Source organism: Neophocaena asiaeorientalis, unplaced genomic scaffold, assembly GCF_003031525.2.
Source record: "Neophocaena asiaeorientalis asiaeorientalis breed wild unplaced genomic scaffold, Neophocaena_asiaeorientalis_V1.1 scaffold150, whole genome shotgun sequence".
NCBI classification, from domain to species: Eukaryota; Metazoa; Chordata; class Mammalia; order Artiodactyla; family Phocoenidae; genus Neophocaena; species Neophocaena asiaeorientalis.
Window position 1 is genome coordinate 12,166,783 of NW_020176571.1, and position 21,121 is coordinate 12,187,903.

At 39.6% G+C, this 21,121-nt stretch overlaps 1 protein-coding gene across 1 annotated transcript in view; it reads right to left on the bottom strand.

Annotated features, from left to right (window-relative positions):
- Positions 1 to 14,821: 14,821 nt before the first annotated feature.
- SLC15A5 (solute carrier family 15 member 5) overlaps positions 14,822 to 21,121 on the bottom strand; it is an 83,242-nt gene continuing 76,942 nt past the window's right edge. The window contains 2 exon segments of the mRNA XM_024733010.1: positions 14,822 to 14,969; positions 20,370 to 20,478. Coding sequence (XP_024588778.1) covers positions 14,822 to 14,969; positions 20,370 to 20,478 — 257 coding nt within the window.

Sequence of the window (21,121 nt, forward strand, 5' to 3'; positions counted from 1 at the left end):
ACATGGGATGTCTTTTATTTGTTTTTTACAAATAAATGTATTTGTGTCTTTTAAAAAATTTCTTTCATCAATGATTTATAGTTTTAAGTGTACAACTTCTTCACCTCTTTGGTTAAGTTTATTCCTAAGTGTTTTATTCTTTTCTATACTATAGTAAATGGGTTTTCTTGATTTTGGATAGTTCATTCTTAGTGTATAGAAATGCAGCTGATTTTTATATGTTGATGGTATATCCTGAAAATTTAATGAACTTGTTTATTAGTTCTAACAGTTTTTTGTTGTTGTTTTGTTTTGTTTTTTTATGGAGTCTGGGGTTTTCCATATATAAGATCATGCCATCTGCAAAGAAGGACAATTTTACTTCTTTCTGATTGGGATGACTTTTATTTCTCTCTTTAACCTATTTGTTCTGGCTAGGACATCCACTTATTTCTTTTTCTTACCTATTTGTTCTGGCTGGGACATCCAATACTATGTTGAATAGCAGTGGTGAGACTGGGCATCCTTGCTTTGTTCCTGATCATAGAGGAAAAGCTTTCAGTTCTTCACCACTGAGTTGATGTTAGCTGTGAGCTTTTCATATATGCTCTTATTTGTGTTGAGGTAATTTCTTTCTATTCCTAGTTTGTTGAGAATTTTTATCATGAAGTGGTGTTGAATTTTGTCAAATACTTTTTCTGCATCTATTGAGATAATCATGTGATTTTATCATTTATTTTGTTGATGTGTTGTATTAAATTAATTCATTTTCATATGTTGAACGATCCTTGCATCCCAGGGATAAATCCCATTTGGTTGTGGTAATCCTTTTAATGTGCTGTTGGATTTGTTTTGCTAGTATTTTGTTGAGGATTTTGCATCTATTTTTATCAAGAATATTGGCCTATAATTTTCTTTTCTTGTTGTGTCTTTGACTAGCTTTGCTAGCAAAGTAATTTCAGCCTCCTGAAATGAGTTTGAAGTGTTCTCTCCTCTTCATGTATTTGGAAGAGTTTGAGGAGCATTGGTGTTAATTTTTCTTTGAATTTTTGGTGGAATTCACCAGTGAAGCTATCTGGTCCTAAGCTTTTCTTTGTTAGGGTGTTTTTTTTTTAATTTTTATTATTTTTTTACATTTTATTTATTTATTCTTAAAAAATTTTTAGTTACTAATTCAACCTCCTTACTAGTTATAGCTATTTTCAGACTTTCTACTTCTGCATGAATTAGTCTTAGAAGGTTGTATGTTTCTAGAAATTTATCCATTTCCTCTAGGTTATCCAGTTTGCTGGTGTGTAATTGTACATAGTTGTCTTTTATGATCCTCTTTATTTTTGTGGCATCACTTGTATTGTCTCTTCATTTCTGATTCTGTTTGAGTCTTCTCTTTTTTTTCTTAGGTAGTCTAACTAAGGTTTTGGCAATTTTTTTTTTTTTACCTTTTCAAGAAATGAACTCTTACTTTCATTGATTTTTTTCTATTGTTTTCTATTTCATTTGCTTCTGCTTTCATCTTTGTTATTTCCTTCCTTCTGCTAATTTTAAGCTTAGTTTTTTCTTATTTTTCTAATTCCCTGAGATGTAAAGTTAGATCATTTATTTGAGATTTTTCTTCTTTTCTAATGTAGGCATTTATTGCTATGAATTTCCTGTAAGTACTGCTTTTGCTGCATCCCATAAGTTTTGGTATGTTGTGTTTTCATTTTTGTTTGTCTTGAGGTATTTTCTAATTTTATTTTTAAATTTTTCTTTGACACAATAGTTGTTCAAGACTGTGTTGTTTAATTTTTACACATTTGTGAAATTTCCACTTTTCCTTCAGCTGTTGGTATATAGTTTAATTCCACTGTGATCAGAAAATATATATGGCATAATTTCAATCTTCTTAAATTTGTTAAGACTTGTTTTGTGACCTAACATGGAAAAAGATCTATCTTGGGAAAAACCATGTGTGCTTGAGAAAAATGTGTATTTTTTACTGTTGGGTGCAATGTTTGGTATAGGTCCATATGGTCTGTAGCATTATTCAAATCCTTTGTTTCCTTATTGATCTTCTGACTGGGATGTTCTATCCATTACTGGAAGTAGATTTTTGAAGTATTCTACTGTTATTGTATTCTTGTCTATTTCTCCCTCAGTTCTGTCAATATTTGCTTCATATATTTAGGTGTTCTGACGTTGGGTGGGGGTGTGTGTGTGTGTGTGTGTGTGTGTGTGTGTGTGTATACACATATATATATATAATTGTTATGTCTTCCTGTTGAATTGGCCATTTATCATTATGTAATGTCCTTCTTTGCCTTTTGTGACAGTTTTGGACTTAAAGTCTATTTTGTCTGATATAAGTATAGCCACATTTGCTCTGTTTTGGTTATCATTTGCATGGAATATCTTCTTTCATCCCCTCACTTTCAGCATATGTGTATCAAACCTAAAGTGAGTTTCTTACAAATAGCATATAGTTGCTTTTTTTTTTTATATACATTCAGCCACTGTATGTCTTTTGATTGAGGAATTTAAGCCATTTTCACTTAAAGTAATTACTGATTGGGAGGGATTTAGTAATGCTATTTTATCTGTTTCCTGTTAGTCTTATAGGTCTTTTGTCCTGCATTTCTTTCCTTGGCATCTTCCTTTGTGTTTTACTGATTTTTGTGTGTATGTGTGTTGATATCTGTCTTTTGCACAGTTCAGATAGGAGAGTTAAATGGGGTTTGGTGAGAATCATCATATCTGCATTTTTCAAGCCCTTGATGGTGGCACTAACTTCTGCAATCTCTCCAGAAATGTAGTACTTCTTTTGGTTTACTGTTTTCCTATGTGGAGGCAGTTCTAATGTGTTCCACTGGCCTTTCCAACGATAATAATCCTCAATCTATAGGAGAGCGAGCCAATGTGGAAATTGTGCCAGCTGCTAAGTATGTCTATTCCAATTATGCATTCTGGAACTGGGTAAATAACCACAGGGTGGGTTTGGGAACACACTGGACCCACTGTGAATTAGACTTGAGCTAAAACTCCATTGATCACCTGGCCTTCATAAGTCCCTACTCTGACTTGTGGGCCATAGTGATGTTTTGGGTCTCCTGGAATCAGTGTCAGTTCAGAGCCAGTATCCAGTAGTTCCCCCAAAGTTTGATCATTTCCTTATCCCCAGTGTACAAGTACTCTGGTAAAAGGCAGTATGTACCTTTTGGGGGGGACCTAGGATGAAAATTAACAATATATTTCTGTAGTGTACTGGGGTCCTTTCTCAAGGGGACCTGCCCTGCACCCACTTCATCCAAGTGGTTCTGGGTCTGTAAGGTGGCTCAAGCCTGGAAATGGTTCAGATGGCTGTGACTCTCTGTTTTTATGATTCAGATTAAACTTGTGTCCACTTGACCTAGAACTTTTCTGCCGATATGCATTAAGTAAGAATTTAGCATCTTATGTCTGGGAACACCATGATCAACTAGCCAGTGCCATAGGTCTGCATGAGTCAGGCTATCCTGATTGCTACTTTGACTCTGCTGTCCATCATGGTAAGAAGGCTCACCCTGCCTTTGGTGGTTGAGTGCTGTCACTTGGCCTCTGTCACCCTGGAATCCAATCACTCCCATTGCATTTAAGTTTCCCAATTCAGTGACTGCAGTTCCCAGTGTAAGGTCTGGCCTACACAGAAGAGTGATTACAGAGTTCTTCAAGGATGCTGGGGCTCCATCACTACCTTATTTCTCATAGTATTGGTGAAAAGTATGTCTTCTGGGCCTTTCTAGTGTGGGTGAGTAGGTCTTAAATGACAAATCCACACTAACATTCCAGCCTCTCTCTCTAAGTCTTTGAATCCCTTCCTATACTTTAAACCAAGGCAGGTTGGGATTTTCCAGTTTGCTCACTGTGGGCCACTCTTTGGTCCATGTTTCAACCAACCAACTGAACAAACTGTTAGAACCCTTTCTAACTCCCTGAGCTGTAATATTTAATGTATAATCTTGATTTAGTGAAACCATATTAATAAATTCTGCCTGATCCAACTTTGTATTTCTTCTACCTTTATCTCATATTCCTAATATTCATACCCATACATGTTCCCTGTTTTCCTGACTGTATAAATTAGAAAACTCATGTAGTTCTTCTAGAGTGTAGTCCATTACCTCCCCTTTAGGAGTCTACTAGGACTTGAGTCCAGTTACAGGTCTAGAGGCGAAGAGGGATGTAGGGGTGGGTCCTGAGGATACTCAGCATTGTCTTGCTTGGCAGCTGCCTCAGGGAAAGGCCTTAACAGTTTCCTCAGGCAATGCAGGGTGAATCCCCTCAGACTGAGATGGAAAGGTCTGGAGAGGCTAGTTCCACTGGTGGGTGGGGAGACCTCTTCCACTGACAAAGATTCATCAGAATTTAGAGGCTCCATGTCTCCAGCTCCCTCAGGGTCTTCCCAGATGACCCCATCCCAGCTTCCAGGATCAATGCCCAGACGTTAACAAATTGCATTGTAATTCATTCCCAGGATGGTTCTGCATTGATTTTCAAATTTTCAGCCCTGCAGCTACAGGAAACAAGAATCTCCCTCAGGACACACAAAGAAACTCTTATGTTATTTATGTGGTGCTTGAACTGGGAATTCAGACCCCTGAGTTCATCCTTTTCTTACACTACTTTGTCCAGCATTAGAAGCAACCAATGTCATTATATTCATTCGTTTTTAAAAAATGAAAGTATCATATGTAGTACACAGAGTTACCTAGCTTCTTGATTCTTATAAGTGAGTGCCCAATGAAGATGTTTTGCATATGTCTATTGCCAGATCATGCCGTGGATTGTCAGCCCTCTCTTTACTACCAGAAAGAGTCATTAGCAACTTTAAATCTAATCACATTAGAGAGCCAATTCCATAAACTCTGGAACCAATTCAGAAAACTCATTCTTAATATTCTGTTCTTCTAGAACCACACTCAGTACCAAAACCTGTATTAGTCACGGTTCTCCAGAGAAAAAGAACCATTAAGATATACATGTGAAGATTTATTATTAAGAATTGGCTCACACAATTATGAAGGCTGAGAAGTCCCATGACCTACTGTTTGCAAGTTGGAGACCCAGGACCAGTGGTATAATTCCAGTCCCAGTCTGAAGGCCCGATAACCAGGGGAGCAATGATGTAAGTCTCAGTCCAAGGGCAGGAGAGCAATGTCCCAGATTAGTAGGCAGGTAGGGAGGGAATGAATCATCCCTTCTTCTACTTTTTGTTCTGTTCAGGCCCTCAGTAGATTGAATGATGTCCAGCCCCATCGTGGGGGGACAATCTACTGAGTCTACTGATTCAAATACGAATCTCATCTGGAAACATCCTCATAGACATCCATAGAATAATGTTTAATCTGGGCACTCCATGGCCCAGTCGAGTTGACATATAAAATTAACCATCACAGTTTCTTTCCATCTTATATAGTGTTTATCTGTATGAAGCTCTAACTCATTTATAATTCAATTATGAGTACCAAGCAAGAGGAAACTTGTTAACTGTGTATCTGGAGAAATTCCAAATTCCATGAAGACTTGTTACAATGAATCAAGGGACTTTTTGTTCTCATAAATGAGATTTCTACTTCTCCATCTCTTCTAGTCCCCAGATTGGAAGACTTTAAGGTCTGGCATCAAGGTGATTGGTATTAATGCATAAACATTTTATTTAGAGTAAAACAAATAGGAAAGACTAAATGCTTTTTATTTTTCTAAGAGTGAGAAATAGAATATTAAATAATATATACTTGAGAGTAGTTTGGGGAATATAGAAGATATCCAATGAGTATTTGCTGAGTGAAGAGGAGGAAAAAATAGCAGGTGACTGATTTATATTGACTATCATCATGTCTCAGGGGTTTTGCCACATGCATTATATATGTTGATGTACAAAGTCCTGTGAAGTATATGTTCTTACTCTATTTTGCAGATGTAGAAACTAAGCCTCAAGGAGATTAAATAGTATGTCAAAGGCTGCCCAGCTACTACCTGATGGATACTTAGTTCAAATCCAATTTTTTTTTTTTTTTTTTTTTGCAGTACGCAGGCCTCTCACTGTTGTGGCCTCTCCCGTTGCGGAGCACAGGCTCCGGACGCACAGGCTCAGCGGCCATGGCTCACGGGCCCAGCCGCTCCGCGGTATGTGGGATCTTCCCGGACCGGGGCACGAACCCATGTCCCCTGTATCGGCAGGCGGACTCTCAACCACTGAGCCACCAGGGAAGCCCTCAAATCCAATTTTGTTTGATCACAAAGCCTATGTATTTTCTACCCTACCAGCATCTCCAATGTATAGCAAAGAATACCAGTACTGAGAAGTATTCTCTGAGCAAAGGACCGAGTGGCCACATGAATTTAGAAAACACGGAATAGCAAATCCATTTCTTAGCAATTCCCAAGATATATAATAAAGCTTCTGAGAAGTCCTGAAGACATTGAACTAAATTGTTTGTTAAACCCAGCATTTGACTATGGAGGCTTCTTCCCTAATAATTCTTTGGCGAATCCATACTCCAGTGAGCCAGACTGAGTGTCAGAACTCTTGGCAGCTTTACCAGCTAAATAGGTGTTTCTCTGTTTGCAAATTGCATCACCTCTCTGGGCCTAGATTTCCTCATTTATAAAATAAAAATTTGGTTAGATGTTCCTTAAGGTCCTTTTAAGTATAAACGTTTGATGACTTAGATTCATTTCTTATTAAAAAAATAAAACAGTAATAAACATTTACTTGTTGCTTTACATATATTATCTTACTTAATCCTCATAAAAACCTTGAGGTCGTAACTGAAATACCCATTTTACAGTCGGGGTAACTGAGACTCAGCGAGGCAGCATATCTTGCCCCGCAGGTTAGAACTCTGGCATTCTGGTGTTGATTTCCTATATTGCCTTCGAAGCTTTCCCTTTTAAAACACTTGCACTGTGGGCTATGAGTTTTTCTCTGGCTTCATCCCAAACCGTTGTATTATTCCGTTTTCTCTTTTCTTTATCCAAATCCTCATCCATTTTTGAAGATCCAGGTTATACCTCCTCAGTAAAACATGGTCCTATCACCCCAACCTATCAAGATTTCTTCCTCTTCTGGATCCTTATTTTACTTTCAGTTAAGATGGAAATTAATTGTGTGCTGACCTATGACATCTTTCATAGTATTGTCTCAAGTTGCTATTAAAATATTTGTTTAATTTTACTTGTTCACATCTAATGTCTCCAACTAGATTCTTAAACATCGGATTCATTTCTGTATGAACAAAACCCATCATGCCTTGTGTAGATCACCAACAGGGTGTTAGAAATCTCCACTCAACTCCCTACAGACACCTCAAATTCATTATGTACAAACATGTTTACATCCTTTCCACCATCCCAGTCCCCCATCCTCCTGTATTTCTTTCTTTAGTCGAGTGGCATTAACTGTCACTTTGCTGCTTAAATCAGAAACCTGGTGATGATCTTGGACACGTTTTCCTTTGTCACCACCACATCCAATCAGTTCAGCTTAGTGATTAAATGTGTGGGCTTCCGTGTTGGACTCTATGAATCCTAGTTCTAATTGTGGGGAATGGGGAAAAGTACCTTGGCTTCTCCCTGTTTCAGTTTCCTAACGTACAAAATAAAGACAGTAATAATTCCCAGATCATAGAGTTACTGTGAGATAATTAAGTGCCTGAGATAATTAAATGCCCAGTGGAAATCCAATAGATGGTTTCTTCCTATCATTATGCCTTTGAATCTCCTATGTTCTTCCCCTTCCCATCCCCATCCTGCTGTCCTAACCTCAGACCTCATTATCTCTTACCAATATTCACTTACACACAGTGACCATCCTGAGCTAACTTCTTTTTAGCCCCGACCAATGTATCCTTTACATTTTTTGACTGAGTGTTCTTTTTGAAACACCAATCTGTCATATTATCCTGCCCTTGAATCTTGTGCTCCAGTCAAACAACTGCTCCTGTCAAAAGTCCAAACAGGGCTTCCCTGGTGGCGCAGTGGTTGAGAGTCCGCCTGCCGATGCAGGGGACGCGGGTTCGTGCCCCAGTCCGGGAGGATCCCACATGCCGCGGAGCGGCTGGGCCCGTGAGCCGTGGCCGCTGAGCCTGCGCATCCGGAGCCTGTGCTCCGCAACGGGAGAGGCCACAGCAGTGAGAAGCCCGCGTACCGCAAAAAAAAAAAAAAAAGTCCAAACAACTTGCAGTTTGCAGGATAAGCTGTTCTGTTTCACACTTTGCCATGTTGCTTACGCGTCGTCTTAACGTGACCTGAAATGCTCCTGCCTCTGCCCTTTGTTTGTCTAACAGATGTCTGTCCCTCTTTAGACTAAAAATGTCCACAGCAACATTTGGGGTCCCAAGTGAATTTCTGGAATTTTGCTGTTTCTCACGAAGAGATGGAGCTGGTTTCCCCTCTTTAAATCTAAACAAGACTCTCTGACTGCCTCAACAAATAGAATGCAGTAGAAGTGATGCTGCGTAGCCCCTGGCTAGGTCACAAAAGACAATATTGTTTCTGCCTGGCTTTATTTCTTTGGGGGGATACTTGCCCTGGGGTACCAGCCATCAAGCTTCAAAGAAGCCCAGAGTAGCCCGTATAGAGAGACAACATAAAGAAGCCCACATGGAGAAGCACAGCAGCATCTGCTACTGACTGGAACCCTCCTTCTGTACGTGTAAGTATATGTATATGTGAGTACATATGTGGAGATGTAGATCTCCACAAAAATCTCTGTCTTCATGGACCACAGATTCTCTATTACCTTGTGGCCACATGTAGGAAATAAAGATCCTGTAGTAAAAGAGATACCGTCAATGAAGCAAGAAGAGAGGAAAGTATCCTTTTAGCTAGACGATCTCATTAATGTGAAAAATCATTTACGATGTAGCATGAATCAGCAGAGGAAGCTGGAAGGAGAGAAGCCCTTGGATTTTTTCCACCTGCTCATCTAGCCAGTGAACTTCATGGACAGTTATGCAGTCAAGCTTCGTAGTAATTTAAGCCTTCTCTTGTGAGCTGCATATGGTGATCTGAGCCGGCCGTCTGGGATGTGACTCCTGCTTCGAGAGTAACGATAAAGTTTCCAGCACTCACTGTCATTGTGAGAGGCAGACTGTTGTCACAGTGTTATTATTAATGAGAATTACTACTGGACAGCTTGAACTAGAGGATAATTTATTCTCCGTGAACTTCCAATTGCAGTAAAACGGTTCATTCACTGCCACACTTGTCCATCTTGTTTGTTCCTGTCTTTCAGGCGTGGTTGGCTGCAAAGAAGTAAGGCAGAACTGTACAAGCTGCATGAAGACAGAAGTCTGCATTTACGGAGATACCGTAGAAACCGGTCAGGAAGGTTTCACTCATGTAAGAGAGGCGTGGGAACGTGGTAAGAAGCATGGGGTCTGCTCTAGGGGGTCCTAATCAACTCATGGGAATCCAGACACCTGTGCTGTGCATTGTATCACACAAAAATGGGAAATCAGTGTCTCCAGATGGCCTCTCACTGCTCTGGCTTCTGAAGCTCACACTTCCTCTCTGGCATTTCTGACAGAGAGCTCTTTCTCTTATTTTAAAATTTAGCATATTCTCTCGACTTGCCTTCTCGTTTTGCTTCCAGAGATTGCTTTGGGAAAATGAAAACTGCACGATGACGACATGTGTGCTTTCTTGGTAGTTTCTTCAATGTTATGGTGACTTCCCCCTGATTTTTGCCAAATTTCCGCCTCCCGTTGATTCCATTTTTCTCCTTCTTTTATCCCTGGTAGCAGTGTTACCTTGCTCTTTGCGTAAATGTCATTAAATGTGCTCCTGACTTGCTGCCACCATGGTAATAGACACTTGTCGTAGGCTCTTGACTGATTACTGTATTTATATGAGACTTGGTCACTTGTGGTTTAGCAAACTGAAGCAACAACCTGATTCCCAGCCAGTAAATGGATTCAAACCTGTCTAAGATGGGTGATAGATTAAGGTTTGGGTGCTATTATTATTTAATAATTAGGAAAGTCTCTGAGTAGACTAGTGACAATGTATCACTTGGGGAAAAGATCTTGGCTGTCAAATAGCATCCATTCTACTGTAGACAACCTCAGTGGGACACAGAGCCAGAGAGAGAGAGCACTGAGAGACAGAGATAATGAGACAGAGAGACAGAGATAGGCAGAGAGAGACGGAGAGGCTGGGTCTTGTCATCACAATCCTCGATTATCTTTGACACTTCCACTAAGCTCACTGGAGAACAGGGCTGGAGGAATTCCAGGAATGTCTGTGGAGAGGCTAAGGAAGTGGAGAGACTAGTTGACCTAAGGCTCCATCTTGATCTCTAATGATGACTGTCATTTGAAGAACAGACAGCTTACCTTGTGATTTAAGAAACACCCTACAAGGATCCCTACAACAGTTCCTTTTTTTGTTTTTTTTTTTTTGCGGTACGCGGGCCTCTCACTGTTGCGGCCTCTCCTGTTGCAGAGGCGCAGGCTCAGTGGCCATGGCTTACGGGCTCAGCCGCTCCATGGCATGGGGGATCTTCCCGGACCGGGGCACAAACCCGCGTCCCCTGCATCGGCAGGCGGACTCTCAACCACCGCGCCACCAGGGAATCCTCCCTACAAGAGTTTTGAGTTAGAAGTACCCACTCACTACCATAGAGTCTGAAATTCTGCCCTTAGAGTCATGCCTGTGGGTGTAAGCAGGAGAACAATAATTATTCACAAAAAGGGAGGGAGGGGGCGCTACCTAGGGGTGTTAAAAGTACCTGTTGTTTCCATCCAGCAACGACTGATGGAAGAAGTCACGTTCTTTTGTGTTAGGACAGAAAGAGACTGAAATCCCTTGGGCTAAGGCATTGTCTTCCATGGAATTGCCCTGAAAATACATAAAAATCTATTGTACACAACAGCTTTACTGAGAGGCAGCTATATAGAGAGGGCTAGCCCCTGGAATCTGTAATCAGGATCCCTAGGTCCAAATTTTTACTCTGTCCATGCTGCATGTATAACCTTTGGAAAATTATTTATTTTTATTTTTTGGCCACACCACACGGCATGTGGGATCTTAGTTCCCCGACCAGGGATCGAACCCGTGCCCCCGGCACTGGAAACACAGAGTCTCAACCACTTTCCACCAGGGAAGTCCCTGGAAAGTTATTAACTCCTTTGTGCTTCATGTTTCGTATCTGTAAAATGGGGTCTACAATTGTACTTATAGAGTTACTGTGATGATTAATATTAAATAAAAACACTTAGAACAGTGTCTTGTACTCAGCAAGTACTGCAGGAGTCTTCACAAACCTTAATCACATTTTGGGGGGTGAATTTGTTTTTCTTAACCCGTTCTTTCCTAAGCAGTTTGGAATTGACTATAGCGCATCTGAGGGCATTTTGTTGAAAGGGGAAGGAAAGGATGCTTTTGAGCCCAAGACCCTCTTTCCCAACCCCAGTGTGGTCAGTCTGGGCAGGTCTTTTCAGTGCGGTGCTTCTAGCAGCCTAAAGTCCTGGCTCCACAGAGGAAGCTGAGGGCAGGGAAAGAGATGTTAGAAACATGCTGTTTTGGGTAACCATTAGAAACATGCTGTTTTGGGTAACCATTTTGTCAGAGTCTCTGACCCCAATGTGGTCTTTCTTTTCATTCTTGTTCCCTTTTGGATTGTTTAGAGAGTGTTTCACCCGAGTGGCTGGGGATGATCCAGTGTTGGTGACATTATGAGTGTCATTTGTAGAAGGGGCTGGCTCTTTAGAGACAGAGGGACCAAGGTTCTAGTCCTGTGGCATCCAGTATCTCTGTGACTCTTGATAATGTCTCAGAGCTGCAATGTCTCATGTACAAAATGGGCATGCCAAAATGTGCCTACTTCCCAGGAGTGGTGCCAACCAAATGTGACGATACATGTGACAGCAACTTGTAAACTGTATCGGGTTGTTATTATGGGTGGGTCCTTTCATTTCCCTGTTCTCTACAAGCAGACCTGAATGTTAGCAGCACCTGTGTGCTGTCATCACTTGGCTGTTGATTTCATTTAAGAACCTTACCCATAAGCCTGTGACCGGTAATTGTATGTCAGCTTCTCTAGCAGTGGCGATGGGCTATGCCCACTGCCGGACTGGTTCACGGTCCTAATGCTGAAGCTCTTTTCTCATCCAACAAGGGATCCTGACAGTTTTCAGAAGGGGTGACTCTCCCTCCTTCAATTTGTAAATCACATAATATTAGTAGGAAACTTTTTGGAATCCTGAGCTGTATTTTGATGATACTGTTACTCTGATAGTCGACAAAACACTTTCAGAAACCAAGAGAATTAGAGGTTGGCCAGAGTGGAATGAATGCTATGGAATGAATGCTATATATCAAGATTACCTGAAGGGGATATGAGAGAGAAGGGATTAAACCGAGTAAAGAGATGAGGGGTAATATCCCAGAAGCCTGAAAAAATGTACCAACTCCCAGGAGCAGATTTCTGAGTGTTATTAAAAAAAGTCCCTCTGATGGAAACATTTTCACTAGCAAATGTACATAATAAGAATATGGTTTTCTTAATTTTGTATACAGGCTCAATGCAGTGACTTTTGGCTGCATTGGATTGAAACGTTACAAGAAAAAAAGAAAGAGGAAAGAGATGTAGACGTCAGTTATGGATAGAATCAGCTGGGGTCAGATCTGTGCTCTGCAGGTCACAGAAAACACTTTCAAGTACCTTGCCTTTCAGGTCTCCCTCGTGAACAGAAATAGAGCACCGAAGATGCTTCTTAGGGAAGACTCCATTTTCCCAATCTTTTACAACTGAAAAATGGAGCAAATGAGTGGCTGGGTACAGACCCTTGGCACCAAGTGACTGGGAGTCAATGCAACACTGCAGGGACACAGAACTTTGCCAGCCAATGAGCACATCACGGGAGAAATACAGTACAGAACCCAGCAGTCTCCTACAGACAACGCATCCCTTTAAGTTAATTGGTGTTACAGAGAAGCTGAAATGCTCCGCTTATTTACAAAGCTACAGATTTATGTAAAGCAAAACCAATTACACTTAATGCCTAAACTATTCCAGGTGCTCGGTGATAATGTTGCTAAGCACTAGACAAGAAACTAGTGCATGAATGCATCCTGTTTCCAATGGAAGCGTGTGTAGTTCTTGCAATTTAGCTAATCGTGAGTGTCAGCCCCGATGTGAGAATTCTAAGCTCTTCTGGTGTTCGCTTAGGGTCATCTTTACAATTCTGTAGCTCCCTTTTCATCTCTAAGGATGAGTGAAAGCATAATGAGCACCTTTTTCTATTATGATGTAGAAATTAAGGAGAGGAAGGCAAATTTGGAGCGGTGGGGAGGGGGAACAACAAAATAAGGCAAACCCTTTTTCTAATGGTGAGAGGGACTGTTAGAGCTTCTGACTTGTACTGAGACGAGATGTTTAAAGGTTTCTTGATCTTTGCGGTGTTCATTAAACCCAAATCGCAAACTTGGCATTTAACGTTTTGCAGCAAAGAAAGATTCTAAGGAAGATCAAGGACCGGCCTCAGTGTTTCGTCAGAGAACAAATGCTGAAAAAAGAAGGATTTGAAAAAGTTACAGGGCAAGAATTTTTGTCTGTAAGAGTTTGTCTTTTCATTTGTCCTCAGAACAAACAAACAAAACATAGTTTGAGTAAGAGAAACACCTGGTGCTTTACAGCTGTTCTTTTGCAATGAAAAATGCATATCACACCTAATCAAGATGTGTAAATCTTTTATTCTACAGATCTAAACTATTTTAGGTCACAAGGGAGGTGCTTAACTGCAGAATCATTTGCAGTCCCCTCTCCTATCCAGCTTGAACTGTCCCTTAAAGCAGTGGTGCTCAGATTTCAGGGAGCGTAAGAAGACTTGGGAAGTCTTGGAAAAAGGTTTGGGTTAAAGCAGTCTATGGTAGGGGCCAGAAAGAGGTACCTGAAGCAGGGGGTTCTTAACAAAACTTTGACAAGCACTGCTACAAAGATTTGGGACACTAGTTGTATTTGCTTTTTTTTTGGCTTAAATGAGTTTTTTTCACATTTCTTTGCTTATACGGGAAAAATCTCTTTTAGAAGATAATTTTCTGACTGCGTCTGAACTGGTAGCAGTGGAGACTAAAAGACATCCTTTGGACTAGGGAATCTCTTTAAGCATCCCTGATTGATTCGATCACTTGCCCTTCCCCCAACACTCATTTAACCTTCCTTAATTTTCTTCTTTCCTTCAATCGCAATAATTCCATCATTTCCATTTATTTTACAGTTTCTTCAGTATGTGAATATTCTCTTTTTGTTAAGGACCTCTATTTTAGTAATGTTGCTCTTTGATTCAGAGAATATTTCCTTAATTCATAACTTGATAGTGTAATAGCAAGATGAAGTATAGTGAAATTGTGTATAGGTTTATTATTTACTCTGACGTAGACAGTATATGATCACTATGCCTGGCATGCAGTAAGTACTCAATTAATGCATTGAAAGAAAGAATGTTAACATACTGTTATTTTGATTCTAAGGACACATGAAAACTAAAAAATGTCATATAGGTTGCTTATAATGGCCAAACCATTGTAAAAAGTTTTAAAATATCGTGATGCATGGGAAATACTAACTTTTGTTGTCATAGAGTAATTACTTAGACTTTGAAATTACTTCATTAATTCAAAGGCATAACATGTTAATGCAAAAGCGTAATAGTCATAATTATGACTAGAGGAGTCATAATTAGTCTTTGTAAAGTACACAGATAATATTCATAAGGCCACCCTCACACATATTAGCTCTAGAACAAAAACGCATAGTGTCTAGCCGAAGAAAACAGTGAATACTCTGCTCATAAGACAGATTGAGTCAAACAACAGAGTTTCACAGGGCTGTTTCCCAAAGATCAATACTCGAAGAAAATTCCTGTGTACTGCCGTAAAATTTCAGAGACTTTTCATGGAGGGGAAGTGTTTCTTCAAGATGACTTCCGCTGATGTTCTGGGCATTAAAATGATTTAGATTACAATATCTAAAAAAGAAAGAAAGAAAGCTTTTTTTAGGACCAGATGTAGAGGACCTGATAAATCATTTGCCTTCCCCCTGTGCTTGTCTTACTTTTATTATAGGCCCATAGATACTGGCACCACAGTGATGGTTATTTAAGAGCACCGCTCACCAGAACAGTCTTTATAAAATGACAAAAGGAGTTTTAGGACATATTAAGGTGCCTCACGAGGACCTTTAGATGGCACTCTTTTACAACCTGCAGTGAGTCTGACAGTGAGAGAACTGGAAAGTCTGGAATTATCAACCTTGTAGATTTCATGGCGGCAGGACTCGAAAGATTTATCAGATGCACTGAGGGCTTGTAAATTCGGTGCTGAGACTGTGTGGAAAACACCACTGTCAAAGAAAAAAATCCATGAACATATTTCTAAAAATGTGTGCCCTCTGTCCATGACTCAAGAAAAATCTTCTAAGTGCCAGGCAGCGTGCTAGGGTCCAGTGCTCACCCTAACGTACCGAATTCTCACTATAACCCTGGAAGGGTGGAGCCATCCCCATTTCACAGACAGAAATACTGAACTTCTAGGAGGTTAAATAACTTGCTTAGGGTTTGTATGAGTAATAGTTGGCAGAGCCTGGGTTTGAAACCAGAAGTCTCTTATTCAGAGTCCTGGCCTTTTCCCTCTATGGCACACTGCCTGTAAAGGCAACTTACTTCTTAAACATTTTTGAAGAAGTTCCAGGAGGAGAGGAATTTCAGACTGCTTTAGTCACTGCTGTATTCCTAGTACCTTGATCAGTGCCTGGTACATAGCAGATGTACAATAAATATTGGTTGAATGAACAAATGGTCAAGGGCCATAAGTTCAATTTTATCAAATGCACCTAAGTCTTTGAGGTCAGACATTTCTTCTTTTTTTGATTTGTGAAAGTTTCCAACGCTAGAGAGTTTTACCTTCTTTTCCTTCTTAATATATTGCTAGCGATAACTGTAAGAAAATGAATGAATTGATGTAAGTGTCAGTTCATTCATACAAATGAATGAACTGTAAGAAAATGAATGAATGAACTGTAAGAAAATGAATGAATGACTGGTCATTTTTCTCTGATTTATGTCTTTCAATAATCATTGCAGGTTATGCACAAAAGATTACTGGTATCATTAACAAAATAAGCACAATGATATCAACTTCATAAGATGTGTCTTACAACATTGGAGGGACGGTGGTGTCAAGTTGTAATAACAAATGCGCTTCTGCTCTCTCCCCCCATAAATGTCTGTAATATCCTTTATTTTAGCATTTGATGTAAGATACATATAGTAAGGACTGTAGAGCTGTTTGTATAATACTTTTCAGCAAGGAAATGGTAAGAAAAGGATATGCTTGAATGACTGGTCATTTTTCTCTGATTTATGTCTCTTTCAATAATCATTGCAGGTTATGCACAAAAGATTACTGGTATCATTAACAAAATAAGCACAATGATATCAACTTCATAAGATGTGTCTTACAACATTGGAGGGACGGTGGTGTCAAGTTGTAATAACAAATGCGCTTCTGCTCTCTCCCCCCATAAATGTCTGTAATATCCTATGTATCAAGTTGTAATAACAAATGCGCTTCTGCTCTCTCCCCCCATAAACGTCCGTAATATCCTTTATTTTAGCATTTGATGTAAGATACATAGTTATAGTAAGGACTGTAGAGCTGTTTGTATAATACTTTTCAGCAAGGGAAGACATTTCATCCACCTACTTCCTCCACCCCCAACCTGGAGAGCCTCAGGTGTGTCATGTCACCATTGCCCTATTTCAGATTTGATTGAGGGGGACTCTAATACAGACAGAGGCAGAGGCAGGGGATTGTTTGCCTTTTTTTTTTTTTTTTTTTGTAGTAATGGAAGGTACATCTGGACTGCCATTCATGGAATAGTCCTAATTATACTCAGTTAAGTGACCTCCTACTGACCCCTACAAGATTAGTTTGGTTCTAGGACTTACACCAGGATTCTTGCACACTGATATAAACTTGATGGTAGGGTGCCCACAGGTGCTAACACAAACCCAATTCCACCTGTATATTAGCGAGGCTGCTGTTTCATCATTAATCCACTGGTCTCAAGATCTTGGGGACAAGAATAACTTGGCACTGTCCTATTCTTGATAGATTTGTCACCAGTATCTGGCTCTGAACAAATACACCTTTGGGTTTGGTAAAAATTGGATTGTGATTGGAAGTATATTAAGATCAAACACCATCTGACTTATAAATAATATGTTTCAATAATGCTGTCCCTGGAACGTCTGTGTTTTCCCCTGTTTCTTTGCATCCTTATTGTTCGTTAGGGTTTGACAGAAACGATCAGTATAGAAATAAGCTGGAATCATGCACTTCTCACTGCAGACAGTGATCCGATGCCTTGGATTCCCGATAGTTTTTTGGTTAACTCTTTTGGTTTGGCCCCTTGGATCCCAGTGGAAAATAGATACCCAAGGCAATGTGTGCCTTTGAACTAATGTAGTTGGTTCTAGCTACTTAATCTCTGCAGGCAAATTTTTCAGATTCTCCTTTCTTGTGAAACATGACACACATTCTTTTCTTGTGGAGGCTGATCAACAGGTGATGGTGGGTATAGTTAGTTGAACTGAAGGGACTGGTTTCCTCCCCCACGAGAGTTAAGGGGCCGTCAGGGAGCAGGAAAAGGGCTCTTCTATGGCACTTAGAGGCAGCAGAGTCTAGGAGAAAGTGTATGGGCTTTGGAGACAAACTAGGGTTTGAATCCTACTTGTGTGAACTTAGTCAATTTACTTGGTTAGATTTTCACTTTGGTTTTCTTACTTATAAAGTGGAATGGTATGATCTCCATAACAGGGAGGGGGACAAACCTGCTGCTTAAGACAGAAATGCTCAACACATGGAAAATTAATTTCTTTCCTTCCTGCTTTGTTTCACCCTCTCTTTTTTACCTTCCCTCAAAAAGTATGCAGGAGAAAAGAAAGTATACAGGAGATGGAGAAGATTTGGTAAGACTCCAATTTCTTTCTGAATAAGCCCTACATTATCCCTTAGTTCCGTTCATCTTTGGTTCCTCCAATCTCTGGTTCTTTGTATTTTTTATTCTCGCCTCCTTCTCTGAACCCCAACTCTACCATCTCTCACTTTACAGTAACTCACTTGCTCGACAATCACAGAAGAATCATACTTAAATATTTTGAGTACTAGATGCCAGCTCCTTGTAGACCAGTACCTTGTTTTCTTTGGTTTTATTTTTCTAGTGCTTGGAACAATGCTTAACAAGTTGGTTAAATGAATGGATAAATGAATCAGTCCCTGAGCTAGTAGGTATTTGGTTCCAGCGCTAGTTCTACCTGAATTTAGCCCACAATCATGGTCATCTTAACCATATCTCAGCATGAGTCTAGGTAAAGAATAAAAAGAAGGGAGCATAAGGCAACATATGAAGCCATTATTATTACTGCTAACACTTTGGCAATTTACTCATCCTCACAGCAACTTTCTGACACAGTCACCATTCTTATTATTTCCTTTTTACAAAGTAGAAATTGAAGCTTAGCAAAGTTAAACAGCTTAAAGTTTGTGCAGCTAAGTTGTGGGACTGGATTCAACTGGGCTGCCTCTAGAGACTGCCTTTTAAACTACTTCATGAAAGACAGGGTCAACTCTTACAGTGGGAGAGTAACTGAAATTGAGAAACAATGCAGGTTTGTGAGAATTAGTGGATGGGCACCACTCGTGTTTGGAGGTGATGGACAGAGGGGAGAAAGCTCTTGCCTTCAATTTCAGTTTTTGATGCCAACACATTTTGCTGCAAAGCTGGGGACATTTCTGTTGAATCCTTCTGCAAGAATCTGACTTTCTAATTTGGTTTTCAATCTAAGAATGAGACAGGCATTTTAGGGAAATTATGCATCCTGGAGGATTACTTCGATAATATACACTTTGGAAGGTAAGAAATTTTAAAATTCAGGGAGCCATTAAAACTTTTTTTTTGTCATTAATTCTGTCTTGAATGAGGTTTAAGTGCCTCTCTTTTACTGGACCGTAAGCTCCATGAGAGCAGGGACATAGGTGACACTAAACATATACTGATACTGACTTTATGTCCTTCTAACTTCTTACAGTGCCTGTCACATGACTGATGTTCCAAAAGAGATTTATTAGATGAACAAAAGAAGAATTCAGGCAGGAAATAAGTGGCGATAGATGAGATACTAAATAGGTGAATGAATGAAAAGAAGTGAGGAAAATAAAAATCTGTTTAGTTCCTGCTATGTGGCAGACATCGCACTTGGTCCTTTATCAACAGAGACTCAGAGAGGTTAGAGGATCTCAAAAGAACACAGCCATCCAAGAATATGTCAGTGAGAGGGAGGGAGGATGGCAATGGATGGATGGTAGATAATACATATTAAGCCACTGAATGGTCTCAGGTGACTGACTGGCTAAATGATTTTGCACAGTTTGTTATTGACCTTGAAATGGTCACTGCTGATTTAAAGGCCTGAATGGAATCCAAATCTTAAGCATCATTAGATTTCAAGCTATTTGTTTAATGATATTTGCTTTTAATGATAATGACTCATTCATTCTTATTATCGATATGGTTATTTCTAACTCTAAAATGGTGGAGAAAAAAATCTTGTTTTAGAATTGAGCAAAGAACTATTTTATTATAAGGACCAATGGAAAAAGTGAAGTCTATACTGGCACAAAAACAGAAATATAGATCAATGGAACAGGATAGAAAGCCCAGAGATAAACCCATGCACATATGGTCACCTTATTTTTATAAAGGAGGCAAGAATATACAATGGAGAAAAGACAGCCTCTTCAATAAGTGGTGCTGGGAAAACTGGACAGCTATATATAAAAGAATGAAATTAGAACACTCCCTAACACCATACACAAAAAACCAGACGTAGAGAATGGACTTAAGGACACGGGGAGGAGGAAGGGTAAGCTGGGATGAAGTGAGAGAGTGACATGGACATATATATACCACTGAATGTAAAATATCTAGTGGGAAGCAGCTGCATAGCACAGGGAGATCCGCTCAGTGCTTTTTGGGTACCTCGAGGGGTGGGATAGGGCAGGTGGGGGGGAGACGCAAGAAGGAGGAGATATACGGATATATATATACGTATAGCTGATTCACTTTGCTATACAGCAGAAACTAAACATTGTAAAGCAATTATACTCCAATAAAGATGTTAAAAAAAAGAGAGAAAAGAAAAAGTGAAGTCTAAATGGAAATTTCTTGCTCCGAATATCTGTTAAATTTCTCTAATATGCTAACTGGTCCAGTCATGGAATGCAGGATTCCCATTGGCTCAGTGATGGCTCCCAGATCACTCTTTCATGGACTCAGAAATTGTTCATCTTACCACACACTTACTTACCTTTGTGAAACACTCCAGAATCCCAGGACGTTCAACAACGTTAATGATGCCAAGAAGAAGAAGAAGCTTTCTAAATTGCCTTTGTTTAATGTGTTTGGAAACCAATTGCCTGTTTGGAACAAATGTAATTGTTATTCAACTGTGGAGTTGTAAGTTTCTGTGAATATTTTATCATGCCATAATTCATAGAGCTTTATTCGCTTGAATAATATCTACAAAGCAAAAAAGCACATCTGAAACTCAGAGTTAAAATTCATTTAATTCTGTAATTAACAGTAAAATAATAAACAAGGCAGGCCAAATGTTTTGAAGGTCAAAAAAACTTGATTTGCATAACACAATATAGGTGTCAGAAGAGCTGGGTTCTTCTGGGTAACTGGGTAACCCTGATTATGCTATAATCAGGTAACCCTGATTATGCTATTAATTTGCAGGAACCACATTTGTCTTTTTCATCCTTATATGTCTAATATCTAGAACAGTGCTTGGCACCCCCATAGGGATTGTTTGGTAAATATACATTGAATGTATGAAAAATATTTACCATCACCAGATAGCTGGTTGCATGTGCTAATTGTAAGGCTAGTGAGATAATATATGTAGATGTCAGATATTACTTTATTTTGACAACTTAGATAAGATAATCCAGTGTTACCTTGTTATAATATCACAGACCCTATCGGTCAAATACTTGCAGTCTCTGGTTGGTGTGAAGATTTTCTTTTAACCTGATGAGTAATTCCTTCAGTTTA